The sequence below is a fragment of the Triturus cristatus genome, chromosome 2_2, assembly GCF_964204655.1.
Source record: "Triturus cristatus chromosome 2_2, aTriCri1.1, whole genome shotgun sequence".
NCBI lineage: Eukaryota > Metazoa > Chordata > Amphibia > Caudata > Salamandridae > Triturus > Triturus cristatus.
In genome coordinates, this window is record NC_140582.1 from 112,419,443 (window position 1) to 112,443,666 (window position 24,224).

Here is a 24,224-nt window from a genome sequence, read left to right on the forward strand (position 1 = left end):
GGTGGTTATGAGACTATTATTAATGGCACAACAGTGAAATAGTGTTTGTCAGACTGAAAGTGTCACGTAATTGGGGCTTTCCATTAGATGTTATGTGAATGTTAGGGTATGTTGGGGAGTAAGTGATAATGTTATGACAACGTCAAGAGTGTTCAGGTGGTGTCATATATTCCATGTCACGGAACTGTGAAGCAAGGGTATACAGATCCCTAATGCTAAAATGAAAAGAATGAAAATAGCCCCATATTTCCATGCTGATAACTGAGAAAAATATGATATATGTATATATATAAATATATATATATACACACACATTATCTACTGGCGGTCGCCAGTAGATAGTTATAGTTAGGATCGTGTTTCCATAGGAAATCTCAAAATTCTATTTTTAATAACTTTGGCGCCGGTTGACGAATCCTCGCGAAATTTTCAAAACAAATGGGGCGCTCCGCTCAGCTCCTACCCCGAAAGTCTCGGGGTGATTCGTCAAGCGGGGGCCGAGAAAACAGGGGGGCCCCAAAACGCGTTTTCCCCATGCATTTTTCCATAGGACCTGTAGTCGAAAGTACAGCCCGAACGGCTGAACAGAATTACTTGAAATTTGGCAGAGAGGTAGTCCTCAGGTCAGGGAAGTGCCTTTTGCAGGTCTGGTGTCAATCTGTTCAGTATTTCCTGAGAAAGTAGCATTTAAAAGCATATAAATATCTAAACGCGCGCACCGTGCGCGCACAGTGCGCGCACCGTGCGCGCACCGTGCCGTGCGCGAGAGAAATTCTGATTGGTTGTTAGATGTCCGTAAACATTCGAATTGGTCGAAATCAGGAAGTGTCGGCCGTCATTTTGTCTCTCGCACTGAAAAGGAAAGGGGGAAAAAAGGTGGAAAACGTGAAAAGGGGGCAGGGTAGAGAGTTCCTGGCCCCCTAGGCTCTGACAGGGGGTCACAGAAGGACCCCCAAGGGGCAAAAAAAAAATATATATATTTTTTTAAATCGCGGGGTTCCCGCACGGTGCGTGCAGCGCACCGTGAGCCCAAAGCGCGCGCACGGTGCAAGAAGTGCACCGTGCGCGCACGGTGCGCGCACGGTGTAAAACCTTGAAAAAAAAATAATTTAATAAATACATAACTTAGCATTTAAAAAACCGTACAAATTCACTTAACAAACCATAGGTTTTTTAAGTGAATAACTATAACTCGCGCGACCGCCACTCTATCACAAGGATGATGTCATCAGTGATGTCATGAGTGATGCCACTGACCATGTCATGAGTGATGTAATATGTGACGTCATGAGCAGTGGATTGCGGGCGCACGAGTTATAGTTATCTGAACTAACTATAACGGAGGAATTTCATTGGTTTTTTACGAGTGAAATATCCACCTAACTATAACCTGTGTGAAACCTATGTTTTTTTAAGTGAATTTGCAAGGTTTTTTAAATGCTAATTCCTAACTATAACATGTGTGAAACCTATGGTTTTTTAAGTGAATATATATATATATATACACATACATATATACATGCATATATATATATATATATATATATATTAGATATATATATATATATATATAGATATATATATATATATTGACTGAAAAAACAAACATTACAGGGATGTTATAGTTAGGCTCAGATTGCACTCATACAAAACCAGTGAAATTCAGCAGTTATAGTTAGCTGTGCTAACTATACCATTGTATTGTTATTGCATTTATATAGTGCTTACAACCCCTGACAAGACATCGAAGCACGTTTTCGGCGAGTAACACTCTACTCCGGAACCCATAAAGTACTAGTGGTGAATTAGTATAGTGAAATATGAAAGTACTTTGAGTGGTGGATAGATTCGACAGATATTTAGATTCAGAAGGATAGCGGAGTGATAGAAGAGGGAAAAATGTTTGCATCTATAGCGCATGTTTCCCCTGATGGGGTGCCGAAGCACTTTTTTAGCGAGTAGCACGCTACTCCAGAACCCATAAAGGATTAGTGGTGAATTAGTATAGTGAAATATGAAAGTAATTTGGATTGAGAATGGTAGCGGAAGGATATAAGAGGGAAAAAGGTTTGCATTTATATAGCACTTGTTACCCCTGATGGGTTGTTAAAGTGCTTTTTGGCGAGTAGCACACTGCTCCGGAACTTATAAAGGATTAGAATTGAATTAGTACAGTGTAATAAAAAATTCATTTGAGTGGTGGATATGTTAGTCAATTATTTGGATTGAGAAGGGTAGCCGAGGGACAGGAGAGGGAAAAAGGTTTGCATTTATATAGTGCTTGCTACCCCTGATGAGGAGTTGAAGTGCTCTTTTTGGAGAGTAGCACGCTACTCTGGAACCCATAAAGGATTAGTGGTGAATTAGTATAGTGAAATATGAAATTGGAGAGGTGGACATGTTAGTCAGTTATTTTGATTGAAAAGGATAATGGAGGGATAGAAGTGTGAAGGATTTTGACTTTTGTTTGTGAGGTCATAGCAGTAGGAGGAGGCTTGGGATAAGTAAAAACGGATGTGGAGGGGAAGAGTCAGAGGGCAGAGTTTAGAAAGGCTTGTTTTGGGGGATCGGTATAGTAAAAGAGGTGTCAGATGATGCAAGGAGGGTAGGGAAGGGGATAGTCTAGAAAGGGTTATTTGGGGGAACATAGTAGTGGGGTTTGGGATGAATGAAAGAGTGGACGTAGAAGATATATTGATAGAGGTATGGGGTGAGAAATAGGGTAGTGCATTGGAAAGAGCAGTAGAAAGAAGTTTGAGATGAGTCAGATAGTTGAGGTAGAAGATATATTGAGAGACGTATAGGGTGAGAATAGGGTAGTGAATTGGATATGCTGAATTTGAAGAAAGTAATACAAATATAGATCCATAAGTACATGGAAAGTATATAGTTCCATAAAGGAAGGAAGTATATGTAGATTACAAATATTGATCGAGGTATAGGTTGAGAAACAGGGTAGTGCATTGGAAAGAGTAGTAGATCTAGGTATGAGATGAGTCAGAGAGTTGAAGTAGAGGATATATTGATAGCAGTATAGGGTGAGAAATAGGGAAGTGCATTGGATATGCTGAATTAGCAGAAAAGTAATAAATATATAGATCCAAGTGAATGGAAGGTATATAGCTGCATCAAGGAAGTAAGTATATGTAGATTACAGATGCATTAGATAAACTCTGTTTTTCAAGTGTTGTTATACTTAAAATGTATTTATTTATTGATTTTAAACATATATATTCTACATGTTTATACAAAGCAATGCTCATATATAGGTACATATCTATAATACAAATAAGTGCTTATTTACAGAGTGATATGCTGTATATTTCTGTTTGCGTATATATATACTATATCAGGACCACGCAGGCCTTTGAAATGTCATTAAAAAGGCAAATTAAAACGCTCTTCAAAAAGGAAGGTTCCCCATGGCAGGTGCACTTGGCAGCAGCCATTAGATTACTGGACATAGACGCCCAGAATCTGCACAACCCCGATATCCCAATAACAGCCTGGAGCAAAACAGTGAATACTCAGGCCAAGAGAATATCTTTTGAAAGGGACCTGGAAAGCTTGCATCACCAATTTAATCTTTCCTCACTGGACTCCTCATACATTATGGGAAAACCGCAGCCATACCTTGAGCAAGCTCTGACAGTCCCGGCTCAGGGAAGAATCACCTACATGAGAGTTCTCGCTCTGCCCATCACGGAGTTTAACTCAACTTGGGCCCGGCAGGACAATTCAGTGGCTTGCCGACTCTGCAACTATCACCGTGAATCTTGGCTCCATCTGTTGTGCTGCTGCCCAAAGTTAGTCAGTGAGTGGCAGCGCTTGGTTCTCCCCATTTACAGGTTGCTTGGCCTACAAAGTTGCAGAGAAGTTTCAGACCTGTGCTTTTCCGCTAAAACACCTCAAATTGCGGCTTGACTAGGGAAATTCACAGACGTAATCTGGGCCGCACTGACACTGGAAACTGAGACATAAAAGCATTCAGTCGGGCATCAAGCAAGAGAGAATATGTTAAAACTTTTCCTCAAGTCCCATGTACAGCACCTTATTGCTAGATAGGACAATAGTTCTAGTAATAGTCCTTTTACTATTTTAATCGTTTTAAACGTCTTTTCATTCCTATCTAATTGTGTGTGATTTTAAACAAGCTTTTGTCTACTGATAGAATATTGTATCAATTATAATTAATTGAACAATAAAGATTCATTCAGTTATCGTTTATACACCCTGTAAACAATAAATATGCTGCCATTCTGTTTGCGTATGGTGCTTATGTGGGAAAGAGCCAATTCTTGAGCAGTTTTCTGAAGATAAGGTGGTTGTCACTGGATCTTATGTTGGCGGGGTAAAGAGTTCCATAGTTTGGCTGCTTGAACAGAGAAGAATGTGCCACCCATGTTTTTTTTTTGTATCTTGTGGTTTTGAGGCGAGGTGCCACTCTAGAGCGGAGGTTCCTTTTTTTAATGTGTTTGGTTATTTTATTTCTGATGAAGAGTGATCCCATTTCATGTATCACTTTGTGGGTGATACAAAGTAGCTTGAACGTAGATCTTCTGGCAAACGGTAACCAATGCAGAGCATTCAAGGCAGGGGAGATGCGGTCTTGCGGTTTGATATGCAAGAGTAGTCTGGAAGCTGAGTTCTGAATCCGTTGTAGTCTTTTCATGGTTGTTAAAGGTGATCCGTGGTAGAGGCTATTGGCGTAATCAAGTTTGGACAGAACAAGGGAGATGGTAGCTTGGACCTTGTGTGGAAATCCCAAATGGGGAAGATTCATCGCAGAGTTTTTGTAACTCACGCCCCCTGCAATGCACTGCTTATGAGCTCACCTATTACAACACTCATGACATGCTCAGTGACATCAATGAGGACATGAATGATGGTATCTCAAATGACATCACTGATGACATCATCCAGTGACTGCTTCCTAATGTTCTGCTGAATATTCATTTAGTAAAATACATTGATGTTTAGATTTGTCTAGGGTCTAAGGTTCAGCCACCGTATGGGGCTTAATAGATTAGTAACAAGTTTATATTCAATTTTACTAAGATTAATGAACGAAATCCCTTGTAGGCACCTCTACATAAACAATTCCTTACTACAACATCCCTGTAACCTTAGTTTTTTCATTGAATTTCTATGTTTTTTTAATGAGCAGTCGAGATTGCAGAGCGGTGGAGAAATAGCGCGGGACTCTGACCAGCTCTCAATAATTCTGCTGTGTAGTACTCACTGATGGTACCAGGAGGGCTTCTTGGCACCCATTGTCCCTCAGGAGTAAAGTGGACTTCATCTCCCAACCAGTAGTGCTCCAGGAGCCGTGTTTGTGGAGTGCTAGAGAAAGGGGGTGTGGCCTCCAAAGACATCTTAGCTATCCTACGGTGTGTGTCTTACTGGCGGTAGCAGGAGAGGTAGCTGCCCCCAAGGACATCCTTGGGGGCCAACTACCCCTCCTGTTACCTCCAGTAAGTCTCACAAGCAGGATTGCTGAGAAGTTGTCAGAGGCCATCCCCCCTTTCTCCACCATTTTGCAAATGCACCTCCTAGCACACCCTTCTAGTTGGGGGATAAAGTCCCCTTGGCACTTGAGGGTCCTTGGGGGCCAACTACCCCTCCTGTTATCTCCAGTACCTCCCCCGCAGCAGGATTGCTGAGAGGTTCGTGGGGGCCATCGCCCCTTTCTCCACCACTCTGCAAATGTGCATCCTTGCACAACCTTCTAGTTGGGGCAAGTCCCCTTGGCACTTGAGGGCCCTTGGGGGCCAACTACCCCTCCTGTTATCTCCAGTATATCCCCCGCAGCAGGATTGCTGAGAGGTTGTTGGGGGCCATGCCCCCTTTCTCCACCACTCTGCAAATGCACCTCCTGGTGCACTACTAGTTGGAAGATAAAGTCCCCTTGGATCTAGAGGGTCCTTGGTGGCCAACCAGCCCTCTTGTTACCTCCAGTAAGTCCCACACAGCTGGATTACAGAGAGGTTGTCAGAGGCCACACCCTTTTCTCCATCACTTTGCAAATGCTCCTCCTGGTGCACTGCTGCTTGGGGCAAGAAGTCCACTTTAGTCCTGAGGCCCTCAGGAGGCAAAGGGTCATCACCCCCACCAGCAGTGCACCGAGAGGCGCATTTACAGAGTGGTGGAGAAAGGGGGCGGTGTCTCCGACCACCTCTCAGCAGTCCCACTGTGTGGGGCTTACTGGAGGTAACAGGATGTCTTGTTCGCCCCTAAGGACCCTCGGCAGCCAAGAGAACTTCATCACCCAACCAGCAGGGCACTATGTGGTGTATTTGAAGAGTGGTAGAGGAAGGAGGCGGAGCCTCCGGTCGGTTGCTGGAATTTTTTTTTCATTTCTCTTTTTTCTATTTTTTATGTCGTTTTGGGGCCCAGGGACACCATCCCACTGGGCCGGCCTTTGCAATTTTTATTTTAAAACAAAATAATACTAATGGGAGGGGGGCCACAGGGCCCCCATTCTCAGGTCCATTTTGACCCCAAGGACCCAATTCCCTTGTGCCTACCCCATTTAAAATAAAAATCATTTTATGAAAAAAAGGGAGGGGGCCCATGTAGCCACCCTCCCTGGACGGATTTGGCCCCAGGCACCCCATCCCCTGGGGCCCGCCTTTTCTTTTTTTACTATAAAAGGTAGTGGGGCTGACCACCCCCTCTCGACCCCAATTCCCCAATTTTGGCCCCAAAGGACCCCATCCCCTGGGTGTACTCTACTCTGGATGCCCTGGTCCCACCCACCCACAGACTTTGTCCTTTAGCCATGCACAGATGAGGTGGGCGTAGGGCCTGGCCTGTGATCAGGTCCTGTGACCTCCCCATGCATGCATACAACCCCATCATAGTCTTCTCCCTTTTTAAAAAAAATCATTCTGGTGCTGTGGTGTTCTTGTGGTACCAAACACACAAGCTTCCATCCCATGATTCTGTGATACTGTGAAAGCTTCATATTCCAAATTGGACCAAAGGCCATCTCTTCACTAGTGGAAGGCAAAATGTTTCATTCAGCTGGCGGAATTGGCAGAATTATGTAAACTCTGCGTTACAATTGTAGCCAGAGTTCTGGCCAAACACCAGCCAATACCCAAGTGGCAGAATTTGTTACCGTAAGGCTCACGAAATGCAAGTGTGAGCAAGTAAATTTGCTGCCACTCATGTGGATTTTCTACTCAAGAGCCAGCAAAATCACCTTGAATGGCTGTCTGCTCTTGTGCACTTTATGGTGCCATTCACACTGATTTTTCAGCTCTACTGGCGCTAAATTGCAGCATGAGCAGTGCAAGATGCATTCCACTGATTGGCGGAACGCTGCAAGAATCTTTATGTAGTTTTTATGTAACTACAGGGAATTTCGAAGAGTGAAACTCCACGAGTTCCACCCAGCCCTACTATTCACATGCAGCCCAGCCAAAACGCCCGCAAACAGCGTTCATCCAGGCCCTGGATCCAATCGCAGTGTGCACTCAACCTCTGCATAGCCTACTCCCTTTTTTAAACATTTTGCGGCTACCACGGTACTCTTGTGGTACATGACACACAAGTTTACCTGCATTGGTACCACTGTGCAATGCAATCTTCATATTCCAAAGTGGGCCAATGGTCTCATCTGTACATGTAGACAAACATTAGCTGACATTTTCACCTATCTATAATGCCATTTTAACCTTTGTTTTTTTTCCCACAAAATTTCTAGTTTTTTTTTAACGTAAAGTAATATTTTATTACCATACCTAAGTAGACGCTCCATGCCAGGCAATGCATCATGCGTCCAAGCCCCCATGCATGACCATGCCACACCATGCACAGGACCCCCCACCGATTGCCAACACCCATTGCTGGCCATACCCATGGTCTCACAATACCCATGGACACCCACCCCAACCTTTTTTTGGGGTGGTGGTCCCATCGTAATTTCACAGTAATCTTGCAGTAATTGCCCTGTACTTCGGCGAATTTCTGTACTGCGTACCATGAGAGTAAAACGAGTCTGCAGCAATACAAAAATTGTTTTTTTTTCACTTTTACCCTAGTAGGTCCCCAAGGAACCGTATCTACAAGTGCCAGGGTGTCAATGTACCCCTATGCTTCATCTATATGTTATTTTATTTTTTTTCTTTGTTTTTTTTCAAGACATATGGTCCAAAAATGGCAGCTGACAAATGTTTCTTCATATTGCAGCCAGCTAAACACAGCCCTTGATTTTGCAGGTCTGTTTCAGTCCTGCAGATTCAGCCAATCATTGTGCTTCATTTGCTGTATAGTTACTCTGTGCTCCCATGGTAGCACAGGGTTGCTAGATATCTATACATTTGAAGCTTAATTTCTCTCAAATAGCTGGACAAATTTACACCAAATTACACACATCATGCTTTCTGGGTAAATATCTACAATTCTGACAAATTTGGTGTAATTTTGTTCTGCCGTTTTGGAAGTAGTGTTCGTTAAAGTTCCTATGAAAAATTGCATGGGAGCATGAACTTTGTGGCCTCCTTTCATCTCTGCCCCAGTGTGAAGGATCACCCTGAACCTTTCCATGAAGGAGCTGAGGTGGATACAATTATTTGTGGAAAATCGCACGAAGATTCATCAAACAGCACCAAAGTTATTAGCAAACCCAAAAATTCATGTTCCACCTGCCGTGAAATATGGAAGCGGGGCTGCTTGGCTGCCATCTGACAGCCTGCATGCAGCACAAGGAAGCTGCTAATTGAAGCTGAGCACTACGCCTGTAGCCCACTGGAGGGCTGTGAAACATAAATAAGGCAAAAAAACATTAAAGTTTGAATGACGGACTTCACCGAAGGGGGAAAAGTATACTGCAACTACCAGCATGCAACTCACCGGAGAGTGCATGCGCTGTGGGCAAATAATGGCTGCAGGTTCCAGTCATTCGTTGATTGCTGTCCCATGAAGAAGCAGCGCGAGCTGCGAAACGCGTCGGGACTTTTCTTGGAACAGTTGTATTGCGCAGCTTCTTGCGAATAAAGGGTTTGAAACCTGCTACCTTGTGGAGTGACGTCTCTAAAGATCCGAGGCACCTTGGATTAATGTTGTACGCGGTACGCCTCATCCGTGGGAGATGAACCACCCGCCGTGAAATATGGAAGCGGGGCTGCTTGGCTGCCATCTCACAGCCTGCATGCGGCACAAGGAAGCTGCTAATTGAAGTTGAGCACTGCGCCTGTAGCCCACTGGAGGGCTGTGAAACATAAATAAGGCAAAAAAACATTAAAGTTTGAATGACGGACTCCACCGATGGGGGAAAAGTATACTGCAACTACCAGCATGCAACTCACCGGAGAGTGCATGCGCTGTGGGCAAATAATGGCTGCAGGTTCCAGTCCTTCGTTGATTGCCGTCCCATGAAGAAGCAGCGCGAGCTGCGAAACGCGTCAGGACTTTTCTTGGAACAGTTGAATTGCGCAGCTTCTTGCGAATAAAGGGTTTGAAACCTGCTACCTTGTGGAGTGACGTCTCTAAAGATCCGAGGCACCTTGGATTAATATATATACATATATATATATATCCAGTTAGAGAATTCGTTTTTAACTTATATTGTTGCTCTATTTTATAATTCCAGGGATTTATCCTGTAATTGTATTGATTGCATGATACAAATATGTAAAAGAATACAAAAAAACATATATGTGAATCAAGACTTACATGTAAACATATTCCTATAATGGAGTTAGCTTACACTAGCGCCCATTGTAAGTCTTTCTACCTTGTCTATTACCATGTGACACGGAACTAGGGGAAGTGGGTGGTACACTCAAAACACACTTAAAAGCGGAAAGTGAAGGGTTAATTTGCATGTGATCAAGGGCTCTTGAGGCCCGAAACGCGTCGTGTGTGGGTTGTGATCTGCAATAAAAACATCTTACCTGAAGTCCAGTGGGGTCCGAGTTTCCTTCTTCGCCGCCGTTGAGTGGAAGTAGCAGGGATTTGAACTTTCCGATATCGTCACGGAGGTCGGTTGCCTCCGTCACCGGACCCCCTCCCCTCAAAGTAGGTGGCCGCCCACGACCGAAGCACAACGAGGATCCGTGGTGGAACTTTGGCGACCGCCCCCTACCATTGCGAAAGAAAACGAGCATCGGTGAGAGAACGCGATCGGCTGGGTCGGAGGACCCGCAAGAAAACGTACTTCACCGGTGAGTTGCATTGGCAAATGTTGTAGGTGGGGAGAGACTGTACATTAAGGCTATCGAACGACAAGTCTAGAGTTTACCGACTCGCACGACTTGCACGAATCCAGCTAATCTTCACAACCCACAATGTCGGCAGAAATGGTGCGAGAGAGGGAAATGGCGGCAGAGGAGGTGTTTGGCATCCTTCCAAGCACTTCGAACAACACAGCACAAATGGTGAATATGGAGAGTGATCAAGATTTAGATGTCAAGTCCCTATTGAAAAACTTAGAAAAGAAAATGAAATTGGAGACCACAAAATGGTGGGAGCATAAGTCACTGTCTAAATATGCCGAAGTAGGGAGGGTCCCGCGCGGATTACGCATTCTGTTGGCACCCAGCTTCGACAAACCAAACCCCAACATGCTACGCGAGTGGGGAGAAAGCAATTTAGCGGCTTCCATGAATCTGGTCAATATTTTGGTAAAATATGCCAACATCGATCGCCTGGAAATCTTAAAAGAAATTGAGGAAATAAACAACCAGTTGAGCAAATTCGAAACAACAGATCTGATCACTAAAACAAGGGAGGCTATAAAAGAAAGAGTAAAGAAACATGAAGAAAAAATAAAATTCAGAAAGTCACACAAGTTCGCCCGTGATCTAGCGGACTATGAAAATGGCCAAATCTTTACTTTTGCCCGCAAGTTCGATACAGCAAGAAGACAACACTACAGTGAAAAAGCCAAGCGCGACACTGCAAGTGCACATATCGAGATCGACAACGATAAAGACACATCCAGCATTGACACTGTTTCGTTGACGAGTGGATCGAGTGTAGAAATAGATCGTCCTCATGCGAAACAAACCAAATTAAACGTAGAACAAGAGCTTGATTTTTTAGTGGAGGAAAGACTATTAACACTACGACCGAGGCAGCAAAGGAGGCCAACAGAAAACGCAGAAACAAGAGAAGAGCCAACAGGCGCAAAAGGTGCAAACAAAAGCACGAAGAAGAAAACACAGTGGCAAAGAAAACGGCGCTAAAAGACAACAGCATTGTCAACTTAACTTCAATAGAATTAACCAAAGCGGAGCAACAACTACTGGCACTCGGTTTGAATTTCTGCCCTGGTGATAGCTTTGACTATGCACGCACTCGCATTGATGTTTATTGCTTCATTAGGAAGCTCAAACTTAAGAAATTCTTTGCGTTACAGTCAAGCAAACAACAAGAGGACACACCCTCAGAACAGAATATCACCCCAGATCCACTGTTGGCAGCCTCGGACATTCCTACTTTGCTCATATTGCAAGACCTACATGGACAATCAGAATCTGAAATCCTCAATGATGACACAGACTTGAATACACAAGAGAGGCTGAGAAAAATCAACCAAACACAGAAAGGGGCTGGGATCAGCCCTTTTAAATCTAAATCATGTTTTGTACCACTAATGCCGAAAGATGCTGTTGATACATATCACGATATGATCAACAATGATCTAAAAAAGTTGAACCACAAAATCAATAAAAGCAGAAAACAAAGAAATATGTTTTTTAAAAAAAGAGAGTATTATAAGCTAATGAAAAAGCTAAGTGAAAATCATAATGTGGTTATAAAAAAATCGGACAAAGGTGGGAATTTGGTTTTGTGGCCGAAAAAAGATTATATTTTGGAAGCACAAAGACAGCTTAATAATGAAAGTTGCTATTCTAAATCTAGCATTAAAGAATACAACACAGCCAAGACAGTTTTACACAAAAAGCTGGCACATTGGAGACGTGAAGGTCTTATTTCCACGGAGGAGTACAAATTTATGTATAATGAGTTTCCAGTATTACCCGTGTTATATTTTATTCCCAAAATCCATAAAAATGTCATGCCCGTCCCTGGCAGGCCCATTATATCGGCCATTAACAGCGTAAGTGAAAAAGTTGGCCAATATATTGATCATTTCTTACAGAACATAGTTAAAGATTTACCTAGCTATGTTAAAGACACAGGCGATTTTTTACAAAAAATTGAAAAACTAAACTGGACTGATGATCTATGTCTTATTACTTTAGACATAGAATCATTATATACCAGTATAGATCACATCCAGGGTCTACAAGCGGTAAAACATTTTTTGGATCAAAGGTCTAGTGAATTCTACGAACATAACAAAGTCATTCTGGAGCTCATCTCATGGTGCCTCTACAACAATTTTTTTCTTTTTGATAAAGATATTTACAAACAACAACGAGGCGTTGCGATGGGAGCCTGTTTCTCCCCCAGCTACGCATGTTTGCATGTAGGCTGGTGGGAGGAACAGGTTCTCAACAAAGCACACCATGCAGTGGTCGAGACACACATAGTTTCCTATATGAGATACATAGATGATGTTTTTATATTATGGAAGGGGAACGAGGCAGAAGCCCATTCTTTTATTGAAGACATCAACAGAAACACCATGAACCTTGTCTTTACATCCCACATACATAAGACACACATTGAATTTTTGGATGTATTAGTGCACATTAAGGAAGGGAGACTCGCCACCACACTATACAGGAAGCCAACATCGGGCAATATCATGTTGCATGCAAAAAGTTCACACCCTAGGCATCTTATTGCAAGTATCCCTTATGGAGAGATTTTGAGACTCAAGCGGATCTGCAACAATGAGTCAGATTTTAATGTGTGTACTAATGAAATGGTGGGAAGACTGAAGGTCAGAGGGTATAGTGACAAAATCATTGGTGACGCCATCAAAAAAGCAAGTATGCGTCCAAGGCAAAGTCTGTTCAAAAACACCAACACTGAGATTCAATGTATATCAGATGCTAGCACGTTTAAAATTGACAGCCCAAGACTAATTACAACATATAGCAATGAAGAACGTAAAATTAGAGCTATAGTTAGAAAACATTGGCCTATAGTGATGACTGATATTGTACTTAGTAACAGACTAACAGAAACCCCGAAGATCACATTCAGAAGAGGCAAAACCATGGGATCTTCATTAGACAAGAGTTCCCCAGAAACCAGGAAAACGGCCAGCTGGTTACAACCCAGCAACGGCTTCAGAAAATGTGCAACTTGCAGAGCCTGCAAGTTTGGCTGTAACAAGACCCATTACACAACCCCATTCAGTGAATCTCCAATACCAATACGTGGCCATTATAACTGCAAAACCGAATATGCTGTATATGTCCTGTCGTGCACCTGTGGCCTTAACTACATCGGGAGTACGAAGCTACAGGTGCACGTCAGGATATTGCAGCATATTAGAGCCATTTTACACAGTGATCCAGCTTATCCTGTGGCACGGCATTTTAAGCGAATCCATGCTAACGATATCAACTGTCTAACATACTTTGTCATTAACGCTGTCCCCAAGTCACGAAGGGGTGGGAATAGAGAGCGTAAATTAAGACAGTTAGAAACTAGGATCATTTTGGAATTCGACAGTAAATGGCCTAACGGTTTGAATAATACAGAGGATATGCACAACTTCCTATGAATGGGTACACAAAAAAAGGCTCAGTAGGAATACCAAAAGGGGAATGTATGACATCAGAGTCTGGTCATGATCCATGTTTCATCTTTTTAATTACCATCAATAGTATTATAGAGTATCTGTACATAATATTTACAAAAAGATGTGCGTTGTAGAGAGAATAGCATAAAGAATACAACCTGTCGCCACCAACTCTCAAAAGGAATCAAAAAAACTATGACAAAATAGTTTTTTAGAATAAAGAAACCAAAGAATATAGGTTTTTTTTGAATATGTGCAATCTTACAGTATATGCTTTTTAACAGTATTTTAAAATATTTCTCTATACAAAAATGGAATTTTACTGTTATCAATATTCGTGATTGTTTACATATTTATTAAGCACTGTATAATGAAATATTTTTGCGCATTTTGCACCATTTCTTGCACTTTTTTGCACATTTTGCACATTAATATAGTCCTTCTTGCTGCTATTGCACTTATGCACTTTCTTTTTCAGCCATGGTACTGGATTTATCCAGTTAGAGAATTCGTTTTTAACTTATATTGTTGCTCTATTTTATAATTCCAGGGATTTATCCTGTAATTGTATTGATTGCATGATACAAATATGTAAAAGAATACAAAAAAACATATATGTGAATCAAGACTTACATGTAAACATATTCCTATAATGGAGTTAGCTTACACTAGCGCCCATTGTAAGTCTTTCTACCTTGTCTATTACCATGTGACACGGAACTAGGGGAAGTGGGTGGTACACTCAAAACACACTTAAAAGCGGAAAGTGAAGGGTTAATTTGCATGTGATCAAGGGCTCTTGAGGCCCGAAACGCGTCGTGTGTGGGTTGTGATCTGCAATAAAAACATCTTACCTGAAGTCCAGTGGGGTCCGAGTTTCCTTCTTCGCCGCCGTTGAGTGGAAGTAGCAGGGATTTGAACTTTCCGATATATATATATATATAAATGTTACTATTTTTAAATTAGGGAGCTGTTAAATGTCTGAGTAGATGTGTAGGTTGAGTAAAAGGGTGTGGAAATGCGATGCTTTACATATGCAGACTCTCATTTTAACTATTTTCTGACACTTTAAACATATATTATGCCTCAAATGACTAAAAACCCATGCCTTCCCTCACATTTTTAATTCCTGCATTACCATCTCAATGCTCATTTACTTCAGCCTGCTCCACATGAAATGCTTTTTAATTCAAAAGTGGTATGCCAACAAAGTCACATTCAGGAGTGCCTGACCTTTGCCTTGAATACAAAATGTTAGTGCCCTAGTTGTTCATTAAAACTCTGTAGTGACACTGCAGCTGATTACTAGGGAGTTAACTGACAGGCTGCTGCTGGTGTTGGAAGCACATTTTCCACTCTGCATGTCAAAATGTTTTACTGAAATGGATGAGGAATATAATTGAAAACTCATGTAAATGTGTCCTTATTTTAACTTTCTAGAGCACTAACAATAATTTTGATATCAAAAATAAACCCCCCATTTTGCCCATTTACTTCAGTATCTTTTGTTTGCAAATTCCTTTCAGTTTTACAGATTTGGCTCAGTTGTGCCACACTTTTGTGATAAATTCAGGCTCTTAGCACTCTAGTTGTTCATTAGAAATCTGTGGGGAAGCTGCATTTGCGTACTACGGAGTTAATGAGAGACTGCTTCTGATGTTCAGCGTACTTGTTTTAATCTGCAAGGCAGAATGTTTTACTGCCGTAGATGAGAAATATGTTTGAGAACTAATGGAAATTGTGTCCTCATTTTTGATTTCTAGACCACTAAAAATAATTTCTATGATAAAATGAGCACAATTGTTTTCACTTTTAAAGGAAATGCTTTACGTTTTACAGCTTTAATTCTATCACGATGGCATTGCTGTGTGCAATACTTTAGTCATAAATACAGAATGTTAGCACTCTAGTTGTTCATTAGAATGCTGTGATAAAGCTACAGTAGAACACAAGGGAATCAGCTGATTTGCTGCTGCTGTTGAAAGTAAAACTTTTACTCAGAATATCAGATTTTATACTCCAGTGCCTGAGGAAGATAGCGAGAACTTACAGAACATGTGCTCTCATTTTACTTTCTTGAGCACCTTCTATAACCCCTAAGAGAAAATTATGGGAGAATATAGTTTTCTGTCAAACATTGTCCGTCAGTTGCTAGTGGGGAGACAGCATTTTTCAAAGGGTAAAATCACCTGCGAACCCACCTGAATTCCTAAAATGAGTATAACACCACCAACAAATGATTTTATTATTACCAGAATCAGTTATTACTCTTTATATGAGTTCGTTTGTGACCCTCAAAAACTATTACTACAATGCATGGGGACCATAACCCTGAGTCCTGTAGTGGCTGTTACAACATGTTGCACATGTTGCGGTCAGCCAATCAAGAGAATCCCCTTGGGACTACCTCCCCAAATGCTCCTGGGGATCAGGGTTTGCTTACCCTGCTCTGGGTCGTCTACTCTTGGAAGGATGGGCCAGGCCCTGCGCCCAGCCCCCTTCTGTGCTCCGTCAAAATGTATGCTCAGTGAGAGAGTTGGTTAAATATGATTACAAAAACTGAATTTCGCTGAAAAAAAGGTTAAAGTGACCCCATAGTTAGGTAAGGTGATAAGATCTTAATTCACGCTAAAAGAAAATAGAAATTCACTGAAAAAGAAACAAAAGCTAAAGTAACGTTATACTTAGGCTTTGTAATAAAGTAAACACTATTTAAAAAAAAAAAAGCTGAAATTCACTAATTATAGTTTACTGGGTTAAATAGAACTTCCGCCACAGCCACACACTGCTTATGACGTCTCATATTACATTATTTATGACATATTAAATTACATCATTGATGACATCACTGATGACATCACCAATGACATCATTGATGATATCATTGAAGACATCATCCAAACTACTGTTCAAATTACTCTATAAACCAGTAGAGCACCTTAGATTTGAAAGTAAATACTAAATGCGCAGAATCATATAATGCATACATTTCCTTTCAGACACCCAAGCCCCCTAATGTGAACCAAGCTCCTCCTACACACAGCCTTTGCCCTGTACTAAACACTCTGTGTATAGCCGACCTCATGTGGGTAATCAACCAGACAGAGCTAGGCAAACCCCTACTACACACGGTTTTTGCCCTGTAAACAAATCTTCATGGGGAGCCACTAGCTCCAGACACCCAAACCCTATTACCCCATTACGTGGCCAAGCACCTACTATGCACAGCTTTTGCCCTGTTCCAAACCATTTGAGGATAGCCAACCTCTCATGTGAAATGAATCAGATATGGATAGGAAAGTATCTACTGCAAACAGTCTTCACCATGGGTAGGCACCTTGTACTGAAGACTTTGCAGATAGCTGACCTCTGATGGGCAATGAAGCACACATTGGAGGGAAAGTACCTGGTGCATACAGTCATCACTCCTATGCACAACTTCTCATGCAGAGCCCACTCCCTCCAGACAATCAAGGCCCCTTGCAAGCAGCTACAACGTACAACTTTTGCCCTGTAGCAATGCTTTTACAGATAGCCAACCTCTTGTGTCGGTAAGTCTCTGCTGTCCACTGTATTCGCCCTGTGCACTACTTTCAAGGAGAGCTCACTCCTTTTACACACGGAAGACCAAGCATGTTGCAAAAGCTTACACCCATTAGCAGTAAAGAGGCCATAGCAAATCAGGAATAGATGTAACTTGCTGAATACCTTCCAGTACGATAAACATACACTAAACTGGCACATTTCTTGGATGATGTAATCAGTGATGTCATCAGCGATGCCATCAATGATGTCGTTTGAGATCTCATCAGTCAATAATAACATTGGACATGTCATAAGTGATGTAATATGTGTGGTCATAAGCACAGCATGGCGGAGGCTCAAGGTATAGTTGGCTCAGTTAGCTATAACTGGTGAAGGCCCGTGTTTTTAGTCCCTATAAGATAATGCATTCAGCATCTGATATTGACTTTCAATGTTCACAACAGATTCCTGACAGTGGGAATCTTTGCTCATTCAAAGGAGCTAATGTGTACCCATTTAATCAATAACAGATATAGTAGATGTGAAACAGCAATTACATTTTCGATTATTGTGATAACAACTTATTGTTACACAAAGAAGTAAAGAGACTTTTACTCCAAAAATTACATGTTATACTTTTACCACTCCCTTTTTCACCCACAGAGCCCCCACCCAAACCGGGAACCTTAAAAAAAATCTGGACATAACACTGTGAGCAATCAGAGGTCCTTCCACCTGGCTCTTTTTAGCTTCTCACCCACTTTATACTGAATGCATATGAGAGTGTTGTAAACAATGGGTAAGCCAATACTGTGATATTAATCCCACTAATTTACATAGTAGTAGGCAGCTGACTGTTGCTGTGGTTACAACAGAACATGTTAACCGCAACATCAAGCAGATTGGTATCAAGTTTAAAGCTACAGAGAGCATAATATTGTCTTAAAACAGTCACAGAGGGATCGTGCAAAATGAGGGAGGAGACTGGTAAAAAAAGGGACTATCAGTGTGTCTCTGCATGGTTTCTGAACTGCTCAACTATGCATTTAAATCAAGCAGAATCTCATTGTATATTTGTACTTATTGTGTGGTTGAGACATCTTTTTCTTTCAAAAGTTGGTGCAGTTTACTCCTTCGGGAAGACTAAGGACTGTGTTGAAATAAGAACAGTTAGTGACTCCCCATTTTTCTCTCTCTCTCAACAGTATGGCATCAAGAAGAAGGAGGAAAAGGAAGCAGAAGCCCAGGCTGCGATGGAAGCCACTGCTGAGGGAAGCTTGACACGTCCAAAGAAGGCCATCCCAGCCGGCTGCGGAGATGAAGATGAGGAGGAAGAAGAGAGCATTCTGGACACGGTCATTAAATATCTACCCGGACCTCTTCAAGACATGTTCAAGAAGTGAATCACAGTGGACTGCGAGACTGTTTGTGTCATGAACAGTAAAGCAATGGGTACCCCATCAAAGGATGGGGAACCCCAATATTGCCACACTCACCCTCCCTTCCACCTGCCCCGGCCCTCTCTTTGCTCACTATAGACCCCCTTGATGTCATCAATTCCTTTTGTACATAGTAACATAAAAGTAGACACCTTTGAATGGATGTCAAGATACCGAGCTGCGTTCTACACAACTTTAATTATAAGCCATAGTACTAAGTATATAAAATAAGGCAATTGTGTACAGTGTTAACAGAGAAAAGGGACAACTTCTTGTTTGTTTCCATTCCAAAACGAGGAAGAGTTTTCTCTCAGAGTGAGCTGAATGTTTTTTTAAAATGTTGTTTTTCGGTTTTTTATGTTGTTTTTAATTTAGAACTTGGTTGGCCTCTCTGGTTGTTTGCTCTTGAATGCATTTGCCATCCCTGCTTCTCTCCACCTTGTTGTGGAAATGTATCTGTGGTTACACATCATACTCATGAAAAAAGAGAGATAATTTTGGAACTTGAACCATGTGAAACTTTTGTTTCCTGACTGGATCGGAGACCAGTGGAAGAACTGAAAATTCAGTTGCTGTTGTGACCAACATATTGGCATTACCTAAGATAGAAACATGGGAGGTAAGTTAATGAAACTGTTCTTACCTCCCTTCTGGGCCCATATGCATGCATACAGAAGAAGCTGTTAACATTTGATCTTCTTCAATGAACCACCACCCCTTTCAATCTTCCTTTTCTTAGATCATCCCATTCCATATGTAAAATCAATTTCCTTCTGAAGAGACCCATAGAGTAATTCAATCATTAAGTTACCAGACAAAAGCATCTCTCTAATGTATTGTAATAGAATCAATATATGATTCAGTTTTACACATTGGAAAGCAATCAAAACTAACAAACATGTCTTGTTTTTTAAGAATTGCATTTGATGTTGGAATGAATATCCACCGGCGACCTCATGCCAAACATTTGCCATGAAATTGATTGAGAAGCAATCAGAAAAGATCTAATTTTACCATCATGACATGTAGGTCAGCTAAAATGAAGAAGGTTCCTCATCTTAAAACTTTACCTCCTTCTGTCATTTGAAAGATATGTACTGGGCACTTAACATACTGTGTATAGTTCTCTTATCTCACCCAAGTAAAATTAGAGTTAACATTCTGGGATTCTTGTTTAGGAAAACTCTTCATTAGATTAGGAAAAGCACTGTGTCATAATGATCAATTTTCAATTTCAAGGAATAATTCACTGTCAACATATTACTTTTTAAAATAGATTCAGTAATAATTAGTTGCAATATTTTCAAAATGCCAAATTTGGATGTTTTGCTTGTCTTTGTTATTGCTTGCTCTTGTGCTGAATGGTAGGGCATTGAGACTTCTGCTGCAGAAACTCACATCTCCTGCTAAATCATTCACACATAATAAACTATGCTGGCAGGATAACCAAAAATATAAAAGTACAACTTACCCTTCACTTCATGTCACCAGGTAATCTCCTTGAATACAAAAGATCTATTACTCCATACATAATTGTAAGAGGTTTCCTTATTTTAATGATAGATTATCTATATGCAACCATCAGAGTTTTATCTTCCAAAATAATAGTTATTTATTCTTCATTTTCAGAATCCGGGCTATCTTTTTGTATGTTTGAATTCTGGCATACGTTCAAGCTTACAGTATTTTTTAGGGGTTTTTTGTTGCATGCAGAGGCCATGCTACTTGTGGTGAGAAGATTTGAAGTTATGTAATGTAGATGAAGCTGTTTCTTTTAAGAAACCTTAGGGTTCCGACTGCAAATTGAGACTAACTTGTGAAACGTAGTTTGAGGTTTTTGAAATATTTTAATATCTTAGAAGTTAATTGAAAACTGTTTAGTTAGGGAAAACATTTCCTCGCTCCAAGAGTCTTTGACCAGTAGTAAATAAATATGTAAAGTGTATTTCAAATTCAGGAATATTAAACTTCATGTTAAATTCCTCTGGTCAAGTATCCATTGAAACAGTCTGCAAGACAGACAGAAAAACACAGAGGTTTATTTAGGATTTGGCACCTGTTGAACATCTGCCAGAAATGTATAAACTGTATGTAGGGGTATACTCTCTAAATCAAGAGCTTAGGTGTACTCTCTAAATGCAACAAACAGGAAATCCACCAATTTATAACAGATGTCCCACATCCACCAAAACATAACTCCGCAAGCCTAAAAAAAATATAGACTGAAAAAATATGCCTATTCTTCGTTTTGTTCTTAAAATAACATCCGCCCAGCATATTCCACATGGAGGAAAGTGGTCCCCGGGGCATTGGTTATTATTAGGCATACTCATACATATGTGATCCTGCAGCTATAGAATTTGCTGTGGTGAAATTTGGCACAACCTGGTGTGTATGGACAAGTTTCAATGGACAGTCAATTGCCAGACTCCTTTTGGTAGTGTAAATAAAAAGAGGAGGGGCTATTTTGCACTGCCAATCATTTAGGATTGGGACTGTTTTTTGCAGGGGCGGTACACCTCCAAACACATTCGATGAAGGTTGTTTACTTTCTTTGTGCATGATCACTCCCGACAAGTGTGCTCAATTATAGTTGGCTGCAGTGTGTGGCTGATTTGAACCGCACCACAGTTTGGAAATCTGCATCCAGGCACACACCATCCTTTGCAATCCTCAAGTTAGAACTTATCAGACGCCGCATCTCGTGGTGAGCTGGGAGGAGAACGCGCAGCTGCCAGCTGTGACCCCTGTTGTCACACACATCTAAACTCTGGATTTCTTCCCTAAATAAGAACCCTCTTCTGGTTTAGTAAATGTCATTATTGTGCTTTTGGTGCTTCTGCATAACAACTGCCCAGCTCTATAAAAAGGGCCTAATTATCTTTTTCGAACATAATAGTGATCATTTTGTTTCAGAAAGACACAAATGCAGGAAAACCAGCACAGATTTTGTATTGCGTGAAACGAGCGTTTACTGAGTCAAATCTAAATCTTGCTTAGGGTGGACAGTTTCCTACAAGGCTAGAATGAGTTACCAGCCTAAAGGTCAAGGGCCCATAGGAGCCCACTCAGTGCATCAAGTGGCGAAGTCAGGCTAAACCATTCTTGTTTTCTTTCCCCATAGGGTGATACTGAAACACCACGAGTGGTACATTGGTTTGGTCATATCGAAATTTTAAAAGGCAACAGCAAGTTTTTAATGAATAAAAAATTGCTGTACAAATTCCATGTTTTTTTTTTTTTTTAATGGCTATCTTAAGCGAAGGTAATTTTATTTTGTAATAAGCCTCAGCAATTAATAAATCAATCAATGTTCTAAAACTCAAATTAGGAATGAGATTGCTGATCCACCCCGTAGAACAATAAAGTAACGTTTTCAGATTCCTCGAATGAAAACGTTGAAGAAATGTAAAGGAAAAAAAAATCACCTATGTTGGTCATTCTGAAGTCCCGACTAGAATTAGTGTAATCATTTGTGTTATAAAAAGAGCTGCTTGTAAGTGGATGACTTCCGTTTACAATGTTGTCGGATGGCCTGTTAAAATATATCGCTTATGACATGCTTGTACTGCTAAGCATGTTACAGCGACCTCTGAGAGTTACTGCAGTATTTTTGTTAAGTATGCATATTGTCAGACATCTTGTATTGTATGGCACAGATCACAATTTTAAGTGGAACAGAAAAACAGTGTGGCCACTTTCTAGTAAAATACCACAATGCCCGGCATCCATTCCTCCAAAAGTTCGGAAGCAAGACCAAAGAGAACCTGGTTCTTCGTTCTAATTCTCAATTTCTCTTGGCCAACCACCATAGCTTTCTTTATATGCCAATTTGTTCAATCTCAGGTAAATGAGGTCTTCTGTTTGTTATCGTTTTGTTTTTTCTTATTATTGCTGCAGAGAATGTCCATGTCTCGTGGTGTTCGAGTCCTACGCATATTCAAAGACTGCAGCGCTCTGTATCGCAATCTCTTTCTTTGATAAGCAAAAGAGAGAGACAAACTCATCAGCTTCAGCCTTTCTGGAGCAATTTATTTGTCATCGACCACCATGACCCTCCATTGATCTTTAGTGAAAGCCATATGAAATCAGACTGCAATATTAAATATAAATGCTTCTCTGTGTACTTGAGACTCAGCCACACACTACACCACTTTGGAGTTTCTCTGTCTACATTTATACGACTGTATGTAAGCTAGGTTCTCCCATCCAACACCCATGCTAGAGTTAGGACATCCCAGAGCTGCTCAACATGCCTTTTTTTTGACCAGCCTAAATATTATGTCATATTATAATGTTGTTATAAACCTGTTGTGGTGAGCTGGTTGTAATGTTTTATGTATCAGCAATGTCTGTCAAGGTCTTGTCTATTTCTATCTCTCCCACCCCCTCTTTCTCCACTTGCCTTTCACTTTCTCTAAGTCTTTCCCTGATAAATGTTTTTTGTGTGCTGTAAAATGTTTGGATACTTGTCTTTTCACAAATGCTTGTTGTGCACAAGCAGATGAGGAGCGCTTTTCTTAACCGCTGGCGCATTTCGCACCACGGGGTGCTCCTGTCCTGTCTCTGGATGCATGCACTACCATTTCGAGCAGCAAGAAGACGGTGAAGTAGAGACTGTGAATGTATATTCTGTTTGTAATTTGCCTGCTACCTTTCACTGCATGATGGATAAATATTACAATGTTCTTTTCAAGTGGAATCACAGCCAATAAAAACAAAGTGATTTCATACATTTTCCTTTGCTCCGATTCCTGTGCAGGCTTTGACACTCTACTCAGCAGTTATGTTGAGATACCTCTCATGAACACCATCAAATAAGTTTTGGTAGCATAAATTGTTTCAAGCTATTGATCTACATGCAAGATGTGATTCCATGCAAAAAAAAGTATTTCCTGCTTCTACATTTTGATCTACTTGGTGTGTGGATGCCTCTCCTGAAGCTGGTCAATTGAGAACATGGTCAAAGTGACCTCCCAACATCTTCTAATACAATCTGTGTGCACAACCGCCAAACACAGCATTATCCACAGCAGTGTGAACCTAACAAAGATGGCGGGCCAAGACAACTACCCTGTATGAATCTTTATTGCATTGCGCACAGATTTGCACTGAATACAGGTCTCTGATGGTATTATAATTAGGCTAATTCTCAGATGACCAACAGTAGGTTTGCAAGTCATTTCTATAGAAATCCACATATTATACAGAATAGTTAAGCGGCTATACATCACTTAAATGCAAGTGTAAGTTGACCCTTAAATTTGTTGTCCATCAGACTCTTAGACCTCAGAAGGATTGTGAACGTGAATTTACCACATCTTAAAATAACAAAGTGAACGTTGGAGTGAGATGGCAGTAGGTGGAGATGGTTGCGCAACCAACCCATTGACTTAAGGCTCCAATATGAATTGGGTTGGATTTCTACTTGATATTCTTCTCACAGAGAATCTCCCAATTTACAGATATCAGAGGAAACAGTACCTCCAGGGTGGGAATAATCCAATTTATGGGTTTTTGAAGAATAATAAATTGGAATTACAGTGCCTAATTTGTAAAAAACATAACTGGCAGGGCTCTCGTCA

At 41.0% G+C, this 24,224-nt stretch overlaps 1 protein-coding gene across 1 annotated transcript in view; it reads left to right on the forward strand.

Moving 5' to 3' along the window:
- CPLX1 (complexin 1) overlaps nt 1–23,374 on the forward strand; it is a 522,128-nt gene extending 498,754 nt beyond the window's left edge. Inside the window, exon 4 of the mRNA XM_085641121.1 lies at nt 18,406–23,374. Coding sequence (XP_085497247.1) covers nt 18,406–18,603 — 198 coding nt within the window. The 3' untranslated portion in view covers nt 18,604–23,374. The remainder of the gene's footprint in view (nt 1–18,405) is intronic.
- The last annotated feature ends 850 nt before the right edge of the window (nt 23,375–24,224 follow it).